Source organism: Lepisosteus oculatus, chromosome 21 (assembly GCF_040954835.1).
Source record: "Lepisosteus oculatus isolate fLepOcu1 chromosome 21, fLepOcu1.hap2, whole genome shotgun sequence".
NCBI lineage: Eukaryota > Metazoa > Chordata > Actinopteri > Semionotiformes > Lepisosteidae > Lepisosteus > Lepisosteus oculatus.
In genome coordinates this window covers 3,166,961-3,185,056 of record NC_090716.1, presented here as the reverse complement: position 1 = coordinate 3,185,056, position 18,096 = coordinate 3,166,961, and the positions used below count along the sequence as shown (strand labels likewise).

The 18,096-nt window shown below is 42.7% G+C and overlaps 1 protein-coding gene across 4 annotated transcripts in view; it reads left to right on the top strand.

Annotated features, from left to right (window-relative positions):
* The first annotated feature begins 2,087 nt into the window (after positions 1-2,087).
* The window catches only part of bdnf (brain-derived neurotrophic factor), a 33,777-nt gene continuing 17,768 nt past the window's right edge, over positions 2,088-18,096 (top strand). Inside the window, exon 1 of one of the 4 annotated variants that reach the window (XM_069181753.1) lies at positions 2,088-2,170. Coding sequence is in view for 1 of the 4 variants with exons in the window: in XM_015338620.2 (XP_015194106.1) it covers positions 2,911-2,913 (3 nt within the window). In the remaining 3 variants the exon portion in view is untranslated. Of the gene's footprint in view, positions 2,171-2,810; positions 2,914-3,558; positions 3,968-16,363; positions 17,173-18,096 lie in introns of those variants that run through there. The other 3 variants (XM_015338620.2, XM_015338622.2, XM_015338621.2) reach the window with 3 other exon arrangements.

Below are 18,096 nucleotides of genomic sequence, written 5' to 3'. Positions count from 1 at the left end.
ACCCTCTCTGAGGGTGAATATCCAAAATGATGTAAATTTAAATAATTGACCGGTTAAAACTTAGAAAGGGGGCTTAATATTGCACAAACTGAATAACCACCACAATTAACCACGCTGTAGTAATACAAACAGAAAAAGGCGTGGAATGACCGTTGCTAGATCTTAAAAGACAAATCTGAATTTTACGTCTCGTGTTTACATGAACCACACATCTCTCAACCAAAGCATCAAGGGGCGCGAGAATGCTGTGTTTTGTTCAAATAATTGAAATTGAAGCTTTTTACTGGGTGCTCAAGCTCGACAACCCAACGGTTACCCGGGGATACAGTCCGAACGAATGCTTTACTTGTGGGGTGAAGTTTGTGTTGCTTTACAGGCTTTGCACAGATTGCTAGTTTGACGTTGAGGAATCAGTGTAAAATGCTGAAATTCTGCAAGTCACCTACTAACGAGCGTGGTCCTTTTAACACAAGAATGCATCATCTACAGTGCTGGTGATCAAACTGTACCATTACTAATATCTCTACTGCGCCACTCCCAAGATGTTTCACACTAGAACTGTATTGCTTTTGGTATACAGCCAGGATGTTTCAGGACTTGAACATCATTTAAATTTGCACGGTGCAGGTGTCTTTCTGCGTTCTGGCTGGTCTAGTTTAATTTTAGTGGATAACGGAAATGTCTGACCCATGTTACGTGCGGTCTACGTGCTACTATCATTTACGTACAACTACAGGAGTGGCTAATGAAAAAAACACACCAAATGGGTAATCTTATCCGATATTCAAAACTTGACATTTTATTGACTAACGGTAAAACTTTTGGTCTTTCCTTGTCTTCATTAGCCATGTTGGTGGCTACTTATCACTTGAGTAATTACATTCATAGAAGCACAGTTTCTCACGTACCAGTGATTCATATTTTACCGTGATTCTTACTGGTATCGTTTATATTGTGTTGAAGTGATGTGATTAACGCTGCTGCCCGGGCTTACAATTCAACTTGAAAAAGAAAACGGGACAAAATAGCGCACCTCTCTAGTTACCACTGTCTCTCCGCTTATAAAGCTGAAATAAATAACGAGACGTACTTCAGGAGCAGAGTTCAGGATTAATCACTCTCAGTATTGTAACGATCACTTTGTTGTTGTTTTTTTTCCCTTAAAAGACAAGACGTCAGAAGTTCAGTTTCATTTTGAAGTACAGGACTTCGGGAGCCTCCTGTAGGAAGGCTGTAACAGCGGGATACTGACGCGGGCCGGAGTGAGACACGGCGAGCTGCCGTTTGCTTTTTCTGCGAGACTTTGTTGGCTAAAACCCCCCCAGTCTGAGGTGAAGCAGCGTGGACGCAAGAAAACCACCGGAGGTGTCCCCATCCCCACGATCTTGTCTCTGCCCACGAGTCTGCCCCGTGGATTAATTCACTCCAGCCTGTCCACCCTCTCCGCTCTTTCTCTGACATATGCAAGTATTTTGTTTCGAAGAGCTATCGTAATCCACACATCATACAGTTACATACAGTGTGCATACGAGTTTTTCATTTATATACAAGCTAAGTGTGGCAATTAACATTTTGGATGTGTACCATAATCACATGACACATTGTTATACATCCAGTGTCACGTTCATCTCGATATACGAACTATATAGCGCAATCTAGCAACATAGTAGTATTAAACAAATTCCACCGTTCCCCCAAAACTCATACATATACCTATACGTGTTTACGTGCTTGCGTTATTTATAGCCATCATTTCGATTCTTTTTACAGCTTCCTGGACAGAAGACGTCCATTGAGTCCAAGCTCTGTGACTGGTAAATATCAAGCATTACTCATATTCCAGTAAATGTGTAGCGCACATGCATTAATAGCGCTTTGTCAGTGAATGACAATTAGATGGCACGGACCTCAACCGGCAACTGATGGAATTTTACCGACAAGCAAACATTGAATTGAAACATATTGTTAAGTTCAGATTAATCGCACAGGCTGGGTTTTATATAGAGCAACAGTCTTTTTTTGTGCTGTAGTCTATAGCGTGAGGGACTTCTCGAAGAGCACTACCTTAGTGAGCCTGCAACAGATCGTCTTGACGTCCACATTCCAGTCCAAGTTTTATTTTAAAACTATTGAGGAGCAACGACTAAAAAACAGACAAACATTTGAACATGTAAGTATGAATTTGAAGTTGTTTTTTTTAAAAAAAACCAACAACAACCGTAACGCAAAAGCTCACTCTGCACCGTCCTATCGCAACAAGTCCCCCAAGAACTTTCTGTCGTTTAAGCAACAACTCCGACATGAATACAAGAGGGCTCAAGCGATCTTACCTGCTGACATGCAAATCGAAGAGTTCAGATTACATTTGTCACCTGTGAGCAGAATTCAACTTGTGCGAAGTTCAGTTCCGACTTTCCGCGGTTCGTGTAAGACGCTTTTAAAAGAAGGGGCGCCGAGAAAGTTGGGCTCCTGTCACAACTTTTGATCGCGCTTGGCGTTAATTGGAATGTTCTGTACAGCTAAATGGAAGCCATGTTACACAGAATGGTCACTGGTGGTCCCTCTCCAACTTAATTCCCCTCATTCATTAGAACCACGTAAGAACCACACCAAAAAAAAAAAAGCGTGTCTCTGAGCGAAAGGCATTGCGTAAATCTATAGGTTTTTTATAAATTGCAGCCGGTGGCTTTCTGTCTTCTCCGTATACGCGCCAAGGTGTTGGAGACTTTAAGCTTGCGGATATTGCAAAGGGTTATTAGATTCATAAGTCACAGAAGTGGTGGGCGATGCACTGAGCACGGCAGAAGTTCTCATATGATGACTTCAAACAAGACACATTACCTTCCAGCATCTGTTGGAGAGAGTGGATTTTAAGACACTTCCATCTCCAGGACAGCTTAGAAAAAAGAAATGGTGAGTAGTTTGGGAAACAATTCTTACCAGGAAACATTGCAAACGCTTTGATTAGGAGGGAAATGTTGGGGGGAGAAATTTCTTTTGGCTACCACCTTTTTTCTGTATAATTTTAAGAACCAGCGGTTGGGTGACGGGAATGGGGGGTTTATAATACAGTCTAAAACTTCAATCGCTTTCTTCTTTGCTTTGTGATTCGGACTAAAACTTGGGAGGGAGCAGAACGCACATAGATACGGATTGTTGTTGGTTTTTTTGGGGAGGGGGACCCCGGTATTTTTGTGCAGTATCGAGTTGTCTGTGTGCGATAGATGCCGAATGCCAGCTGCCAAATACAATATCAGTGACATGCAACATGTGTACGGCTTCGCCTTCTTGTGTGCCCTAAAGGACCAGAACAGCGCATCAGAACTAACAGAAGCGGGACCGCTGTGTGTAATTTAGGGACTGGTCGAGCTTCTGTGTTTTCGCGGAAGTCCTATATAGAAGAATACGGCGGGCATTAAAATGTGTTCTGTCTCTGTTAGGGAATGGTCCGGCCAACATGTGATCAAATATTAACAGGACGGGCTTGGCAAAGGAAATATTCACGTGACAAGGCGTGGGGAAGCAATAGAGTAAAGCGATATCAAGTGGCACTTAACGAAAGTATAGATTTTTGCCCTCTGTAACCCGGTTGCTGCTACAGTGCTGTGGGATGCTTTCAGCACGCTGGACAGAGGCATTGGAGTTGCACATAGAGCGGATATAACGCCGAATGGAATCCAACTTCTAAGTACTACTTTCTTCTCTCACAGAGCTAGGGGATAGTTTTTTTTCTTTCTTTAAGCGCTTACTTTGGAAGCCCTGTGATGTAAAAACAGATAGCCGAAGGCTGGTTGCTTAGCCCGGAGTTTTTCTCGCCACTTAGAGCACGTGAAAGTTGAATTCTTAGTGGCGCTGTATGGTGTGCGTCCTTTTCCAACTCCGCTTGGCGTTCAGCGTTAAGTTTGGAAAATGCAAGTGACCTTCTTTGAGATCTAACCACCGATAGTGGTTCTTATCTCTTATAAAGGTAAGGAAAGCCTATGTTATACCCGTGTATGCGCACGCTTCAAGTCTTAATTTGCGTTCTTTCAATCATTCATCATTCATCGTCACGCATTTTCTTTCCCAGACTATAGTTTAATTTCTGCATTTGAAAATTGCGTGGTTTGTTTTTGCTTGATTAGTCTGAGCATAAACTATTAATGAAATTATAGCTGTGGAGATACCAAGACAACGGTAGTCTGTGTAGTATTAAGAAGCCATAACTTTTTTTTTTTCTGCAATACATCGCAATTGAGGTTTAAGCATTTAAATGAGCTCATATAAAGGAATTTAAATGAGCTCATATAAAGGGATTTTGTATTGAGTTAAAGATGTACAGGGTCATACAGCAATGTATCGTATCGCGGTATCCCGGGAGGGATGTGCTGTTAATCTGTGCGGTCAAAGAAGTGGAAAAGATGCGTAAATTTCTAAATGGAACTTTCTATGCGCAATAGCTGTTCTCCGGTTGTAACAGCATAATGTGGTGCATGTCTTTAATAAAATATAAGTCTGATTAACACAAGCGCGAAGAATGCCGAAGAAAAGCGAGCCCCTAGATCAGCTTTTATTTTATTCGTTATACACGTTGACAGATTACCAAAAATATGAATTAAAAAAATCATATGTTGTTTAGACGTCATACAGTATAATTGCAATATCATACAGCCACCAAGATGTTTTTTAATTGGAAGACATTCGGACGCACGTTTACCTATTAAGTGATCAAGCAGAGATACTGTATCTGTTTCACCGGACTGCCCTCTTTCTACCTCCTGTCATTCTGCTGTGATATCTCTCTTCCGTGTTTTACTATGGGCTCTGCTCGAGTTTTCATTCATACTGGGATTTTACTCAAGCATCGATCTCACCTTCTCCTCTTCGCTGTCTTCTTCCAGCCCCACACACGCCAAACCCCCCAAAAATACCGACTCGGGGAGCGATCTCAGACGAACCGTGTGTTTCCCGGCGCAATGTCTCCTCGCGGTACTCATACGTGCATACACACACATACAACATGTTTACTCATTTCTCTAGGACGATCATGCCACATGCACAGACAGACACGGTCAGACATTTTACGGGTTTGGAAGGCAGAAACCGAATCTGAGTGAGCGGTGCACATCAGAGGCGTCCCCGCGGAAGGTCCTAACTGACTGCTCCCCTGAAACAGTTTTAATAAGGGGAGAGAGCGAATTCAACATCTGAAACGCAGAGAATGTCGATTCTGATTGTTTCCGGTCGCTTGCCCGTTGGCTCAAGTTTGCTTCAACGTCCCAGGAGTCGTTGTGGTCGTCAAGCCGCGAGTCAGCCCGTAGGCTCAGGCGGTCTTCCTTTCTTCTCTCGCTGTCCTCTCCTGTGACGGGAATCGGATTTCAGGGCAAAGTGAAAATACCAAACACACACACACAGGCTGAAAGAAAACCCCCAGATATCGACGCCTACCGGCGCTCGCAGATAGCGCTGTTCTATACAGAGATCCGCCGGGCGGGAGCGAATCACAAAACAGCTGAGCTTGTTAGAAGAAATAGATTATCCCTGCCTACCGGTTCCCCGACTCGGATATTTTTATCATCACTGAACACCGTTGTTACAGTTATTTGTGTTGCTGTGGGTGTCTGTGAGCATCCCTTAGCTGAAGAGGATGTGACACCGAGGCAAACAGGTCTAAAGTTGTATTTAATATGGTAAGAAATTAAAGTGGAGGTGGGCGTTGATTATGCGGGATGGTCGAAATTAGGTGGTAACAGCGATTGCGAACATTCAAAAGACTAAAAGTTATGGCATCGTTTCCAAAGAATGGATTTCAAGGTTTTCCGCAGATCATTGTATTAAACTTCCGGATAAAAACGACACCTATTTCTAAGCTTAGGTTTATATGTGTCTAACGCAATGAAATGCAATGAATAAATCTCCTGTTTAACCGGTTTATGCAAAATCGGCATTTCATAAGCATCAAGCACAACTCTTCTTTTTCTTTGTATTGTTATCGGGGCTTGTTTTGTCAGCATTTTTTTACTCGTCTTCTTTTTTTTTTTACTCTGGAATTAGTTTTGGTTTAATTTCTGGGATATCATATTTTGTCACGGAATATCAGAACGAGACGTGGGTAGCTGTGTAGGTGTGGGTATGCGAGGGGGGGTCGAGGGAGGGGAGGGGGGGGCAGGATAGCACGACACACTTTGTATGTATGAAGGCTTTTTTTATACAGAACTTTCTGCAATGTACGTCATCGGATCAGTCCATACATGGGGTTGTGTTATCTTTCAGAGAATCTCCCTCCCAGCCCCCCTCCCCCCTCCTCTCCCTCACTGCGCTGCAGAGTTAGGGTGGGCGTTAATAATAAATCTCAAAATTGTAGATATCACTCCAAGGAACGTGATATGTTATGCTGTTATAACATTTTACAGTTTATGGTATTTCATTCTTGAAGAGGGATTCGCCAGGGGGATAGAAAACCAACCAAACAAAAACAACAACAACAAATACAACAACAACAACAAAACAAAACAAACTCGTTATTCTGTCCCGGTTATCTCCAGCTTTCTTTCATGAACTTTTGAAAGAGGTACAGACTTGTTTGTAGCCTGTTCGAAGAGGTGGGAGTTCTTTTTGTTTTCTGTTAATGCTGTGTGGGATCGAATAAGCCTTAAATACCGACAACTCTCGTGGGAAACCGAAGTGTTTGGGTATCAGTGCTGCGAGAAAATGTTATTTTCTTAAAAACGTCCATGCTTGGAGAAAAAGAAAAAAACATCCCTTTTGCTGCGTGATTGTGCCTGCAAACGACAAAATTTGTCATTTTTGTTATAACTACTAACACCTGTTATTGCATTCGCTTTGGAAGTTGTTTGTTTTGGTTGGTTATTGTTGAACTTTGTGCTTGATAAATCTCTCCGGGTTTTGAAATCTATCCGATTTCGCGTTTAAATGATATTAATGGCAATTGGATGACAGGTTTCAGTCAATGGGTGGCACTCACACGTAAGTGAATTTCAATCAAAAGCGTATTTTATCTGTACTCTAATATGGTTCAGTTGTTAACGTTCAGGTCTGACTACATATAATTAAGCACTCGGTGACGGCTGAAGTATGTGGAGTGCCTATTGATCCTGAATGCCGTAGCCTGTTTTGATTAAGGGCGCAAGCACGGGTAACAGTAGATGCAGAGACAGGCAGGTGCGACACAGTTCGGGGAAGGTCTGTGTTTGCGCACAGTTATGTATTTGTTATATATCTTCTTTTTTTGTCTTTACACAATGCCGCCGTATTGAATTGCCACCGAAAGACACAAAAAGCAGTAAAAGGTAAATAGATCGAGATGAGCTTAGGAACCAGAGCGAGGGAGCCTTAGATCTGACCTAAACTCAAATAAGCTCAAAGTTTTTTTGCGCACGGAGAATACAGACAATCTTGCCGGTCATGGCTACCTATCAGCTCTGCTGACTGCCTGTCTGTGCGTCCGTTTGTCACTTCATCGTCCTGTGTGCCCACTGTGCTGTTCAATGTGCTTGCTCAATGTCTCGCAATGTGCAGAGTACCCAGTTAAGTCCCCGTTGTGGACGCTCACCCGTTGTTGTCCACCCCCTTGCAGTTGGCGCATGATATAAACCGGGGGGAGGGTTCTCAGGCAAACTAGGAGACCACAGACCACATCAACTCCTTGTCCTTTATGAGCCAAGAGATCCCACAGACAAGCATCTGTAACGGTGCTTGTAAGCCAGCTGGGGCTATCTCTTCAAAGACTTTCAGGTTCTTTTGCTGACCTGTAGGTATGTATGTGAACCTCTCTGTGTTGCATGCATAGATCTCCACCTGCCTTTTCTTTTCTTTGTGCAGATGGGGAGCTAAATGTAAAATGTGTCTTTTTGTCTGCTGTCACGGCTTTCTTTGTGGTTTCTTTATGATTGGTGCATCTTAACAACATGCCGTAACTGTTCCACTGAAGGTGCTGTGGTGTTGCATGCACAGAAAAACGGCTCAGCGTTTACTTGACTGTAGTCTGGACGTTTAGGTCGGACTTCATCACAAGATTGGTGGAAATCCTCTGAACAGTTCAGGGTATCCAGCATATTCGTATTTTAAGCATTGTGATCAAATTATATAGACCCTTGATTTACTGTGGTCAGCAGATGGTTGGAAACATTTGAAATGCAAGTCTATTTTTCTGAAATGATCCATTAGCAAACACATGTTGCATGCGGTGCAAATAATTTTGAATGAATTTTATATGGCATGTATGTATAAGAGCTTCCATTCATAGGTAGCTGTGAAAAGCTCACACAGCTGTATTGATCTGTCAGAAGCAATTGTTTGCTAAGGGGGGGGCACCCACACATTATTTTCAGTTCATTATAGGACTTGAGTGCACTTGGATTGCTAGTCAGCTGATTGGATCGCAGAGCAGCCTGTTCAGATCAACACCTTGGGAAGTCAAAGGTAGTTTATCAATGAAAACAGCAGTCAGTCAATGTCACCTGGCCCACTGCCTTGTGTACTTTGTAATGCAATCCGCTGAAGCAGGACTCCCAAACTCAAATGATTTTGAAACCATCTCAGTAAAGATGAGCCGTGGTGTTTTGATGTGCTGCAATAAATCAGTTTGTTTGGGACTCATTGAAGAAAACAGCAGCATATTATGTCTTCCAAATTAAATTCTTGCTGGGATTCTGTTTATTACAATTCTTATAACATGCAAAGTAACTGATTAACTAAAGGTATCATAGGAAGGTCCTACCAGCATCCCAGTCTTGAAAAGATAATAGTTAAATATTTTCGATTGTTTTTTTTATTGCAGAGCCTACAGTGCTGCTCTTGATGTCTGTCCCCTGTGATGACACCTTATAGTTTGTGGTGTTGGGTTAAGATCATGTTGTCATTTTTCCTCTCAGCTCTCTCTGCTGGGTGTGACATACCTCCTGCTCTTTTTTAAACCATGGGCACTCAACAGATTGTTGCGTTATACACTCTGTTATTATTATTTCATCATAGCTAACTTGGTATTTCACAACTTACAAGTATTAAGTAGCTGTTGCTCATCAGTTTCTCTCTTTGAGATGTGTCAATAGTACTGAATTTAAGAAGTCCACTATCATGGTATTTTTGCATGATGTTAACAAAATGCGCAAGCTGTGAAGCTGTTGCATGGCACTTATTGAGCCCGTAATATACACACTGGGCTTTTATGTTCTTAGGGAAAGGAGAAGATGTGGCTGAACATGTGGATGATGGTTTATGTTGACCAACCAATCAATATCTGTCTAATGTAACTCAATGCCGACCACCCCTCGCATTAACACATCTGTAGCTGCCAAGAGGATATGTAAAGCCCTAAGTCTTTACTGGATTGCTGTAACACCTGTACAGTGTTTATTACATGCATCATGGTTCTGCCAGATCACTGGTTCCTGCAATTCAGCATTTTAAAATAAATCATGCTGTTTTCTCTAAGTCCTGGCATAGGACCTAAGTCATTGCAACATTGCTACAGGTAGCTCACATTTTTACTGTATGCGAACCACTTTTAGCCTTTTCCTCTACAGCCAGACATACTCAGAACCAGTTTTGTTTCTGGAACAAGAGTGATCGTAAACATATTCTGTACTGCGAGAAAGGAAAGGACCTTTAAGGATTTCTGCTTAATTGCTATTTGTGCTCAGTGCAACATTCTTGTTAAGCACTGAAGTTAAAAGGACTCCTCTCATTAACATATCCATTTTTCCCAAAGATCATCTAGTTAGAGAATTGTGAGAGAATGTCTCTTTTGTTTTTGTAAGTACTGCAGCTTTAAAAACATACTTGCGTTGACAGGAGATTTATAAAGATTGAGTGTCTCTGTGCTTCCAGGTACACCTTGACACTTGTTGTAAACAAGGCTCCTGATATGTCGCACTAGGCTAGTCTTAATATGATTACTCGCAGAGCTACTGGTCTTCAGTGTCCCATTCTGACTAGCCCTCCAACTCTCTTGATGAAGTCTGCAGGGGGCAAATTCCTGCGTTTCCATTCCATGTCTGTTAAAGTGCTACGGAAAATTCAAAGGCAGAAAATTGGACGGACGGTTCCTAACTTCAGAAGAGACGTTGACCCTGCCATTTGCTCTGTGCTTCGTATGGTCTTGAGCGAGTAAGGCAAGCGTTCCCTGCCAGACGAAGCAGCCCTTTTCGTCTTTGCACGGATCTGCTTTCGTGCCTCTTGTCTGGTCACAACACTTACCTGCCGAGGTGAAGCAGGAGACAGACCCTTCCCAGGCAGTGTGGCGCAAACCACTGCCCACTGAGGTGAAAGCCACTACTCCTGCTTCTCTCCTGACTGGGCCGATCCGCCCAGCCTAAAAGCTCTGGCCTCCAGAGAAGCAGCAATGACGCACTCACCTGCACTCAGTCGCCATTAGAATTCATTTCCTTGCTTCGTTTAAGACTCGCTCTGTGGTTTTATTTGCATTGGCTGACGGTAACCATGAGCATCTTTCCCCTGAGTGTCTACATCTTGGCGCCTCACCCGTTTGACTTGTCGGTTGGAGTTCACACCTGTAAGCTTACACAAGCCCCTGTGCAAGGCACCGAGGGGGCAATTTAATTGAAACCGATATGGCCTAACGAATGCAGACATTAGGAAGATAGCCACAGGCCTGACGATCACAGCAGTGTGGGCACCCCCCGGAGCCACAGGACTATAGAGCTGGCCCCTGCTATCTTAGCCTTTTGGAGATAATTAAGCACAAAATGTGGGTGTAGAGACCTGAGAACTCGGATGGTCAGGGTAGCCTAGGAAAGAAAAATTCCCACAAACACCCACACTGAATACAATTGACTTTTTCATGATGCAGCATATTGACTTTTGCAGACTGTGTGTAAGTATAAATATACAAATACGCACATAGATCATATTGTAGGAAGAAACATTTATAGACCTTTTTTTTAGTACATAGTTAAGGGCACATTTGTTCACAGGTTCAGTGTATTTCTCAGTGAGGGGGATCCTCAACACCCTCTCTTTGATGTAGGTGTTAATTCTGACAAGGGTGCTTTTTACGCTATACTGTAAAAAGGCGCCGTCCTTCGGGTGAGACGTAAAACCGAGGTCCTGACTCTCTGTGGTCATTAAAGATCCCAGGGCGTTTCTCGAAAAGAGTAGGGGTGTAACCCCGGTGTCCTGGCCAAATTTCCCCCCTTTTACCAGTCATGCCCTCCTCATAACCCCCATCTCTGAACTGGCTTCATCACTCTGCTCTCCTCCCCACTGAGAGCTGGTGTGTGGGGAGAGTACTGGCTCATCATCCAGGTGGGGCTGCACACTGGTGGGGGTGGAGGGGATCCCCATGACCTGTAAAGAGCTCTGAGTGGAGGGTCCAGAAAAGCGCTATATAAGTATAAGGAATGTATTATTACCTTAGGAGAGTGTCATGCTGTGTTTGGTAAGCCCGTTGATACAGCATGTCACCACTCAAGGCAGAAGGACTTAGTGGCTTTATCTCTCTGAGCTGAATAGCTTGTAATCCGTGGGTGAGTGAGAACACAGGGTGATGAGAAGACGACATCACCCTGCCTCTGCCACCAGAGTCATAGATTGGGCCCTGTAGGACAAAGATTGAAGGTTCAGTCCCAGATGATAGCATTAAGAAACTGTAACCAGGGTTCCTTAATTCCTTAAATTCCGTGGGTTGTGTGCTACCACATGAGGAATCCCCCCGGTCACAGCTGACTAGTGACACATGCAGCCCCGATTTCAGCCAGGGGGCCTTCTATAGCTTTGTATTCACTAAGGGCAGCCTCAGCCAGGCTCACAACAGCGGCCTCCGTTGCTGGCCACACGTCTAGGAGCTTGGAGTGTCATCCGTGAGAGCTGCATCAGCCCTCCTGCTGGCACCCTGGCTGTGCTGTCTGAGCAGCAGGGCTCACAGCACGAAAGAAAAGCAGATGGGCTGAGAGCTAACTGGCATCATGAGAAGATGTGTCTCTGTAGTTTCAATGCATCCATGACAGTCAATGATTATCAGCTACAATGATCATGCAAACAGCAGGTATGATGTGGCTCGGTATGTTATGCATATAAAAGAAGACAAACGTGGCTGAGAAAAGGTCTTAATGCATGGTTTCATGCCTTAGGCCAGTCTATACTGGACACCAAAGTGTGGGAGGCGTGTTAAGTGATGCTACATGAAATACTCTTCGAATTTTTGTTTCTTCTTCGAAGAGTGGTTCTTAATGGAGAACGTATTGCAATGTTTTTTGCCAAAAGCCGATCTGTCTTTCTTCTAGTTCTCAAATGGATAAAACCTGTGTTTTATCACTGTTGGTCAGTGTAATTTTTAGAGTTGGATTGTGTCAGCCAACTTGAAAAAGACCCATTTCCTGACAAAGAAACATGTCCTTAATGCAAATATATCCTTCGCATGCATCCCAGTTTCTGTAGCTTGCATTGAGAGGATAGAACTTGCAGTGACGTCTGGTGTAAACCTTCATTTCACTTCTCGGCTGCCTTTAATCCATCTTAGGGTTTTTTTTCCATGTCCATCTTGTCATTTTTAATGGAATCTTGATTGGTCTGATGAGTTAAGCATTCTAGTGAATGCAACTGGAATTCAGGTCTCGCAGAAGACAAGCCTATATTGCAGAGATAGTGCTTTCCGGTTCATTGTGCACTTGTAATGCTCGTTTCAGGATAGTCCAAATGATACTTTCCCTCCAAATTGTCCCCCAAATAAATCAGATATCTATTGGAAGAAGACTGAAAATTAAAAAAGGGACACTGTGTGTCACTAAGGATCATTTTAACTGTAAGAGTTGGAATAAGTCTCAAAATGATGCTAACAGTTCCCGTGTAAGTAGTGTTATTTATGTTGATTAATTACGTGAATCCACAACAATTGCACAACAGTTTGGAATTTAATTGTTTGCAATAGATTTCATCATTGCAATTGGGAGAAAAATATTATTAAAATATTCAAGCCGGTAATGAGAAATGTCATTCTACAAAAAGAAAAGGGGCATGACTAGGACAATGTCAAAACACGTTTAGGGTGATAATTGCAGTCATTTGCAAATTATTTCAGCTGAGCATCTTTGTATGTTTAAAGATGGATTTTGGTCTAAAAAAATAAATATTTTTTCTGCAGGATATTACAGAAATAGAATTTTTGAGACGTGTGGGTCAGACCTTTCTAGTTGACTGAAGTAAGCATTTGAAAAATTGTATTTTTTCCTTCTCTAACAGGCTTGACAGGCATATGTACTATTGATGTGCATTGATTTTCTGCTGACAAGCACTGATTTCCTGTACATAGCACACTGTACTTCATACAAAGTCACTGACCCCTTATTAATTACAAGGGCCTTTCACACAAGTGGGTGTGTATAGTTCAGGCAAAACTATTTACTGCATTTGCTTACAGTCACATTGTATGTGGGTGCCACACAAGGTGTTATCCTTGAATTTGTGTTGATTTCAAAAGAAGGCAGCATTACTGTCAAAGATGATTAATAATGAGTTTCACATTAAGAGGCAAGAATGAGCAATCACATCTTATCCATTGAAAACATGCTGAAATGTTCAGTGTGAATTCCATGTGACTCAAAAATTTGAAATAATACAGGAACCAGCCTAGTGCCATGAAAATATACACTCACCGGCCATAATTTTGGATCCCCACACTTAAATAACATGTTGATCCCCCATGAGCAGCTTGAAAAGAAATTAGCACCTGTTCAACAAGCGTCTGAGATTTTTGCAGTCCAATCCCTCATTCTTACAGCCTTCCATTTAGGTTGTAATGGAGGTTAATGGTTGATATCGAGCAAAGTTCATCTGGATCACATTAACTGATCTCAGTCCCTGGTAGACTTCTCTCCCATAGTCCAAGGGAAGTTCTTGGCTAACCTGTCATTCCCTGTGGATTGCTTTCACCCACGATACACCCATGAGGCCAATAAGTGAGCCAGCTGTCTCCTGTATCCGGGCATCACATTCCACAACACCAGATCTCTGGCGAGCTAAGCCAGTGGAGCCCCCTAGTGATGAGCTTAAATTCTTCTTTCATTCAAGAAGAGGGCTGTTTTCCATTATTTGCAGAGGCTTTTCCTGTTTTTGTCATTCTTTAAGCTAGTTTCAAGCCCTCATACAGGGTATTGATGAGCTTCTGCATCACTTTTCTTCCCCCAGTTAGCTTATCAAGGGCCAGGCCATGGGAATTGTGCAGCAGGTGTTACTGGGGCCGAAGACTTGTCAAAGATGAGCACATAGAGAGAGTGCATTAATGTTATGCTGGCAACAGATCTGAACATTTTTATGGAAAATATATATCATTACTTGCCAGCTTCTTCATTTGTTTCTTTGCGTCAAAATGCTTTTACAGTCTAGTTTTGATTGACTTGTAGATATGCAAATATGGTCTATCTCAAGTGTGGGAAAAGCTGTGCTATAGAGAGGCATTAGTATGGACCTCAAGCATGGCTTCTACTCTGGGCTGCCTTGTCACCTCCAACTCACAGCCCCAGACAGTGAGTGCTTCTCAGTTGAAAGATACTGGAAGTCAATTCTGGGATCATTTAAACATCGGGCTTCGGGGCATGAACACTTGTAGAAGCGGCATGCAATATGAAAACAAGCATGGAAGTTTTCAACGAGTGTCGTTTGTCTATTATGCATCCCCCAGCTTTGAGCAAATGGTAATTTGATTCTCTTGTTCACATCCTAACAACCAGATCTCTGAGGTCTTTGTTCAGCAATGCAGAATCATGCAGGAAAGAAATCAAATTAGACACGCGGCAATTAAGAAATGAGAATTAAAATTAGACCACATCGTGCAGATGACACAAGCCACACTGAGGCGAGGACCTGAGAAAGACATAGCAACAATGGTAACAGACGCATGTGTCGGCTTTTGTGAAACCGAAAACCTTTATCTGTTGCGTGATACACCTCCCAGTGTGTTTGCTGTCTGAGGTGTAGCATCCAAAATATCACCCTGGATCTCATTCTCTTACAGCAAGCTCTGAGGCCAGTCACATTGATCAAGAGATGTGGGTCCCGAATGAATGCACTGGAATATTCAGTCAAGAAAGGCTACAAAACAATAGGAGGACAGCCATCTCCTCTCATGCTAAGTGGAGTTCAGTTTTGTAGACTCTTACTTGACTGAACGCAGTTGCTGGTTGTCTTCCAGCTATTTCAGTGGTACTGAAAAGGTGGGCAATTTTACATATAGATTTACATAGACTCTGTGACTTCCCTGCTGTAAACAGAATATTAACTTGCGAGAAACCCCTAATGTGAAACTGATGCATCACCGAAGCACAGTTGTTGAGGAACAGTGTCTTAATATTTAGGGCAAAAATGGAAGTAATTTTGACCTTTAGCTAATTTATTGATTTGATGGGTGACAGTTTTCTCTTTCTTTGCACATTCAATCATTCATACTCAGAAATATGAATGAGTTCAGTGTTGCCTGAAGAAAAATCTCAAGCACAGCACAGCAGTTTTCGTAGATGAATTATCCTGCCAAAATACTACAGTGTGGTATGTGCAGATCCGAGTCATGCTGTTGGGTGATTGCTGATGCAATTCCCTGTCATACAGACTCTCCATTCTGTGTTCGAGTCCCGTGGGGAGAGCTAAATTCATCCTAGCACTCCCAAATGGTGGGGGCCGATTCACATCACAGAGTCACAATGAGCCTACACGGAGCAGGTGTGCAGCTACATCAAGCTGAGACCAGCTTAGTCGAGCTCCCTCCTTCTCCATTCATTGGGCTGGCAAACAATCCACTAATCGGGCTCCTGAAAGGAGACAACCCCACAGGACTGGAGGGCATTCAGGCCCTTTGTCACACCTGGGTGGCAACAGCGAGATGGACTTTATAGAAGAAAACCCCTCGTCGTGACTAACGGGGACACCTTTAAACTCGGCGACTCCAGTAGCCTTTTTGTAATTCAGCATAATCTGTTCCTCAGACGCAGCAGATGTTATCAAGACGCTTCAGACGTAAATTCAGAACATTTTCTATTTTCTTGATTCACTTATTGAGGACCCACAAGATATTTATCTTATTCCAAAACTATTGATCAATTAGACCGAACACCCCGGAACTGTATAGGGATAAGACGACATCGGTAATACAGTATAGAGGCTTCTTGGTGCTAAACGGTAAACCAGCGACTCTTATTTTTACACGTCCGTCATGATTAGTGCATTTTCCTTCTGACGGCATACAGTATATGCACATATTCTAAAGAAATGTTATATCAGACAATTGTTTTCTATTACAATAGACCTTAGGTCGCTTTCCATTTATTATTGTACGGACGTGACATTTTAGCTTTAGTGTTCCTGCTGAGATATTGCTACAACACAAAAGATTCAACTTGAATTTTAGTCGCGACAAGGCAACGTAATGATGTGCAATATTGCCGGGGAGTTTGTGATATTTAAAGAAGTTGATCGGAAACGCTGAAAAGACGAAAACAATACAGTGGCCACTTCGATACTTTAGACAATGCATAAAGTGGCTACAGAAATGTATATATATATGGCATTCATCCTTTCATCTTCAGGCACTTTCTCGCATTATTGATCCTTACACCGTGTACTGTCGTTGTTGCGCGACTCTCGCAGCAGATATTAAAAAGGCGGTACCAACGTTCACTTTTAGCTTGTAAGAGGGCACAATTAAAAAACGTCTGGCCGGAACTGATGCCCCTGTCTTTCTGAGTGGGCAGCTGCGTGGCGTGGCGATTTCTGCGACACAGTAAGCAGCCGGGGGGTGAGCTCACAATTCTCACTCCCGTGCACTCATCCCGTCTATGACTGTCTGTAAGTCAGCTCGCGGTCACATGTTGCAACGTCATGCTGTAGTTAGTTACTGTAGTTGCGAGGATTGAACCCTCATTCAAAGCTACTGAAGTCGCTCATCGCGCAATATCTTTGTGTGCTAGCATGCACTCTTCCTCTCTAAACCAATCTCAAATGGAGCCACTTAGTCAGGAGATACCAGTACCTCCGCCACGCAATTTCCACCATCAATAATTTAATCTATTTGCTCCGTAGCTGAAAAGACAACTTCGAGCTCTCGGGAAGAGAAGGAAAATATAAAAGCGAACTCCAGAAAGAAACTGAGGGGAGTTTCATCAGAACATCCCAAATGAAACTTTCCTGTTGATGTTTTTTTTCTTCTTTCCAGCTAGACACTGAAAGGTAGGTTTTGTTTTCATTCCTCTCCGCTTCTTTCGTAACTTAAAAGGGCAGAAAAAAAAACCAAAACAACCCAAGTCTGCAAAACTAATCAAGTGGGTCGATCTACAAATACATCCAGCGCACAGTGCGCCTGGACTGGCCGCTGTAATTCTATCGGGGGTGTTCATTAATAAAAAACGGTGTTATTATCTTGATTGAATTCCTAATGGTCTTACCTGGAGGGGGTCATCGAAGGCACCAATTCCCTCCCCCCCGCCACCCCCCCTCCAAAAAAAACACAACCTGAATTTTGATAGAAAAGCCAAACACAAACGACGCGTAGTCTTGCTCGGCGTGTCTTATGAAAATACTTTCGGAATTGCTTGCTGATTCAATTTTGTGGGTTATTTTATTGTGGTTTAGAAGGTGCCCTCCTACCGTGCTATGTAAAAATATTGTGTGTCCTCTCCACTTCTCAAAAGTTCGTTTTAAAAAAAAAATATGAAGAATCCGTATGCACTGAAATAACTTCCTTGTCATTCTGCATCTGCAGCGAAGGGCTTTCGATTTAAACCCCTGAACGGCTAGGGCTTGTTTTTCGACAGTAATTTGAAGTGAAATATCCCTGCCAGCTTTTATTGATGATGTATATGGATGAGAAACTTCAGGCTGAAAAGGTTTAACAATGTTCACTCGCTGAGAGGCCGCAGGGTGTTTTAAGCGAGTAGAAAGGTGGCCGGTGTTAAAAATAGCAATTAATAAACGTCTCATTAATAAAAGCGATCGCTGATCGACAGTAAATTATTTGGTGATTGTCGCAGCGCCAAGAAATGCTTGTCTAAAAGGCTCGATCAAAAAAAAAAACAAGGAGGCTTGTTAAGCAAATAAAAAGTCTGATCTTCTCATAAAGATTTCATAAGAAACTTGAGACGTTCTGCTAGTTCA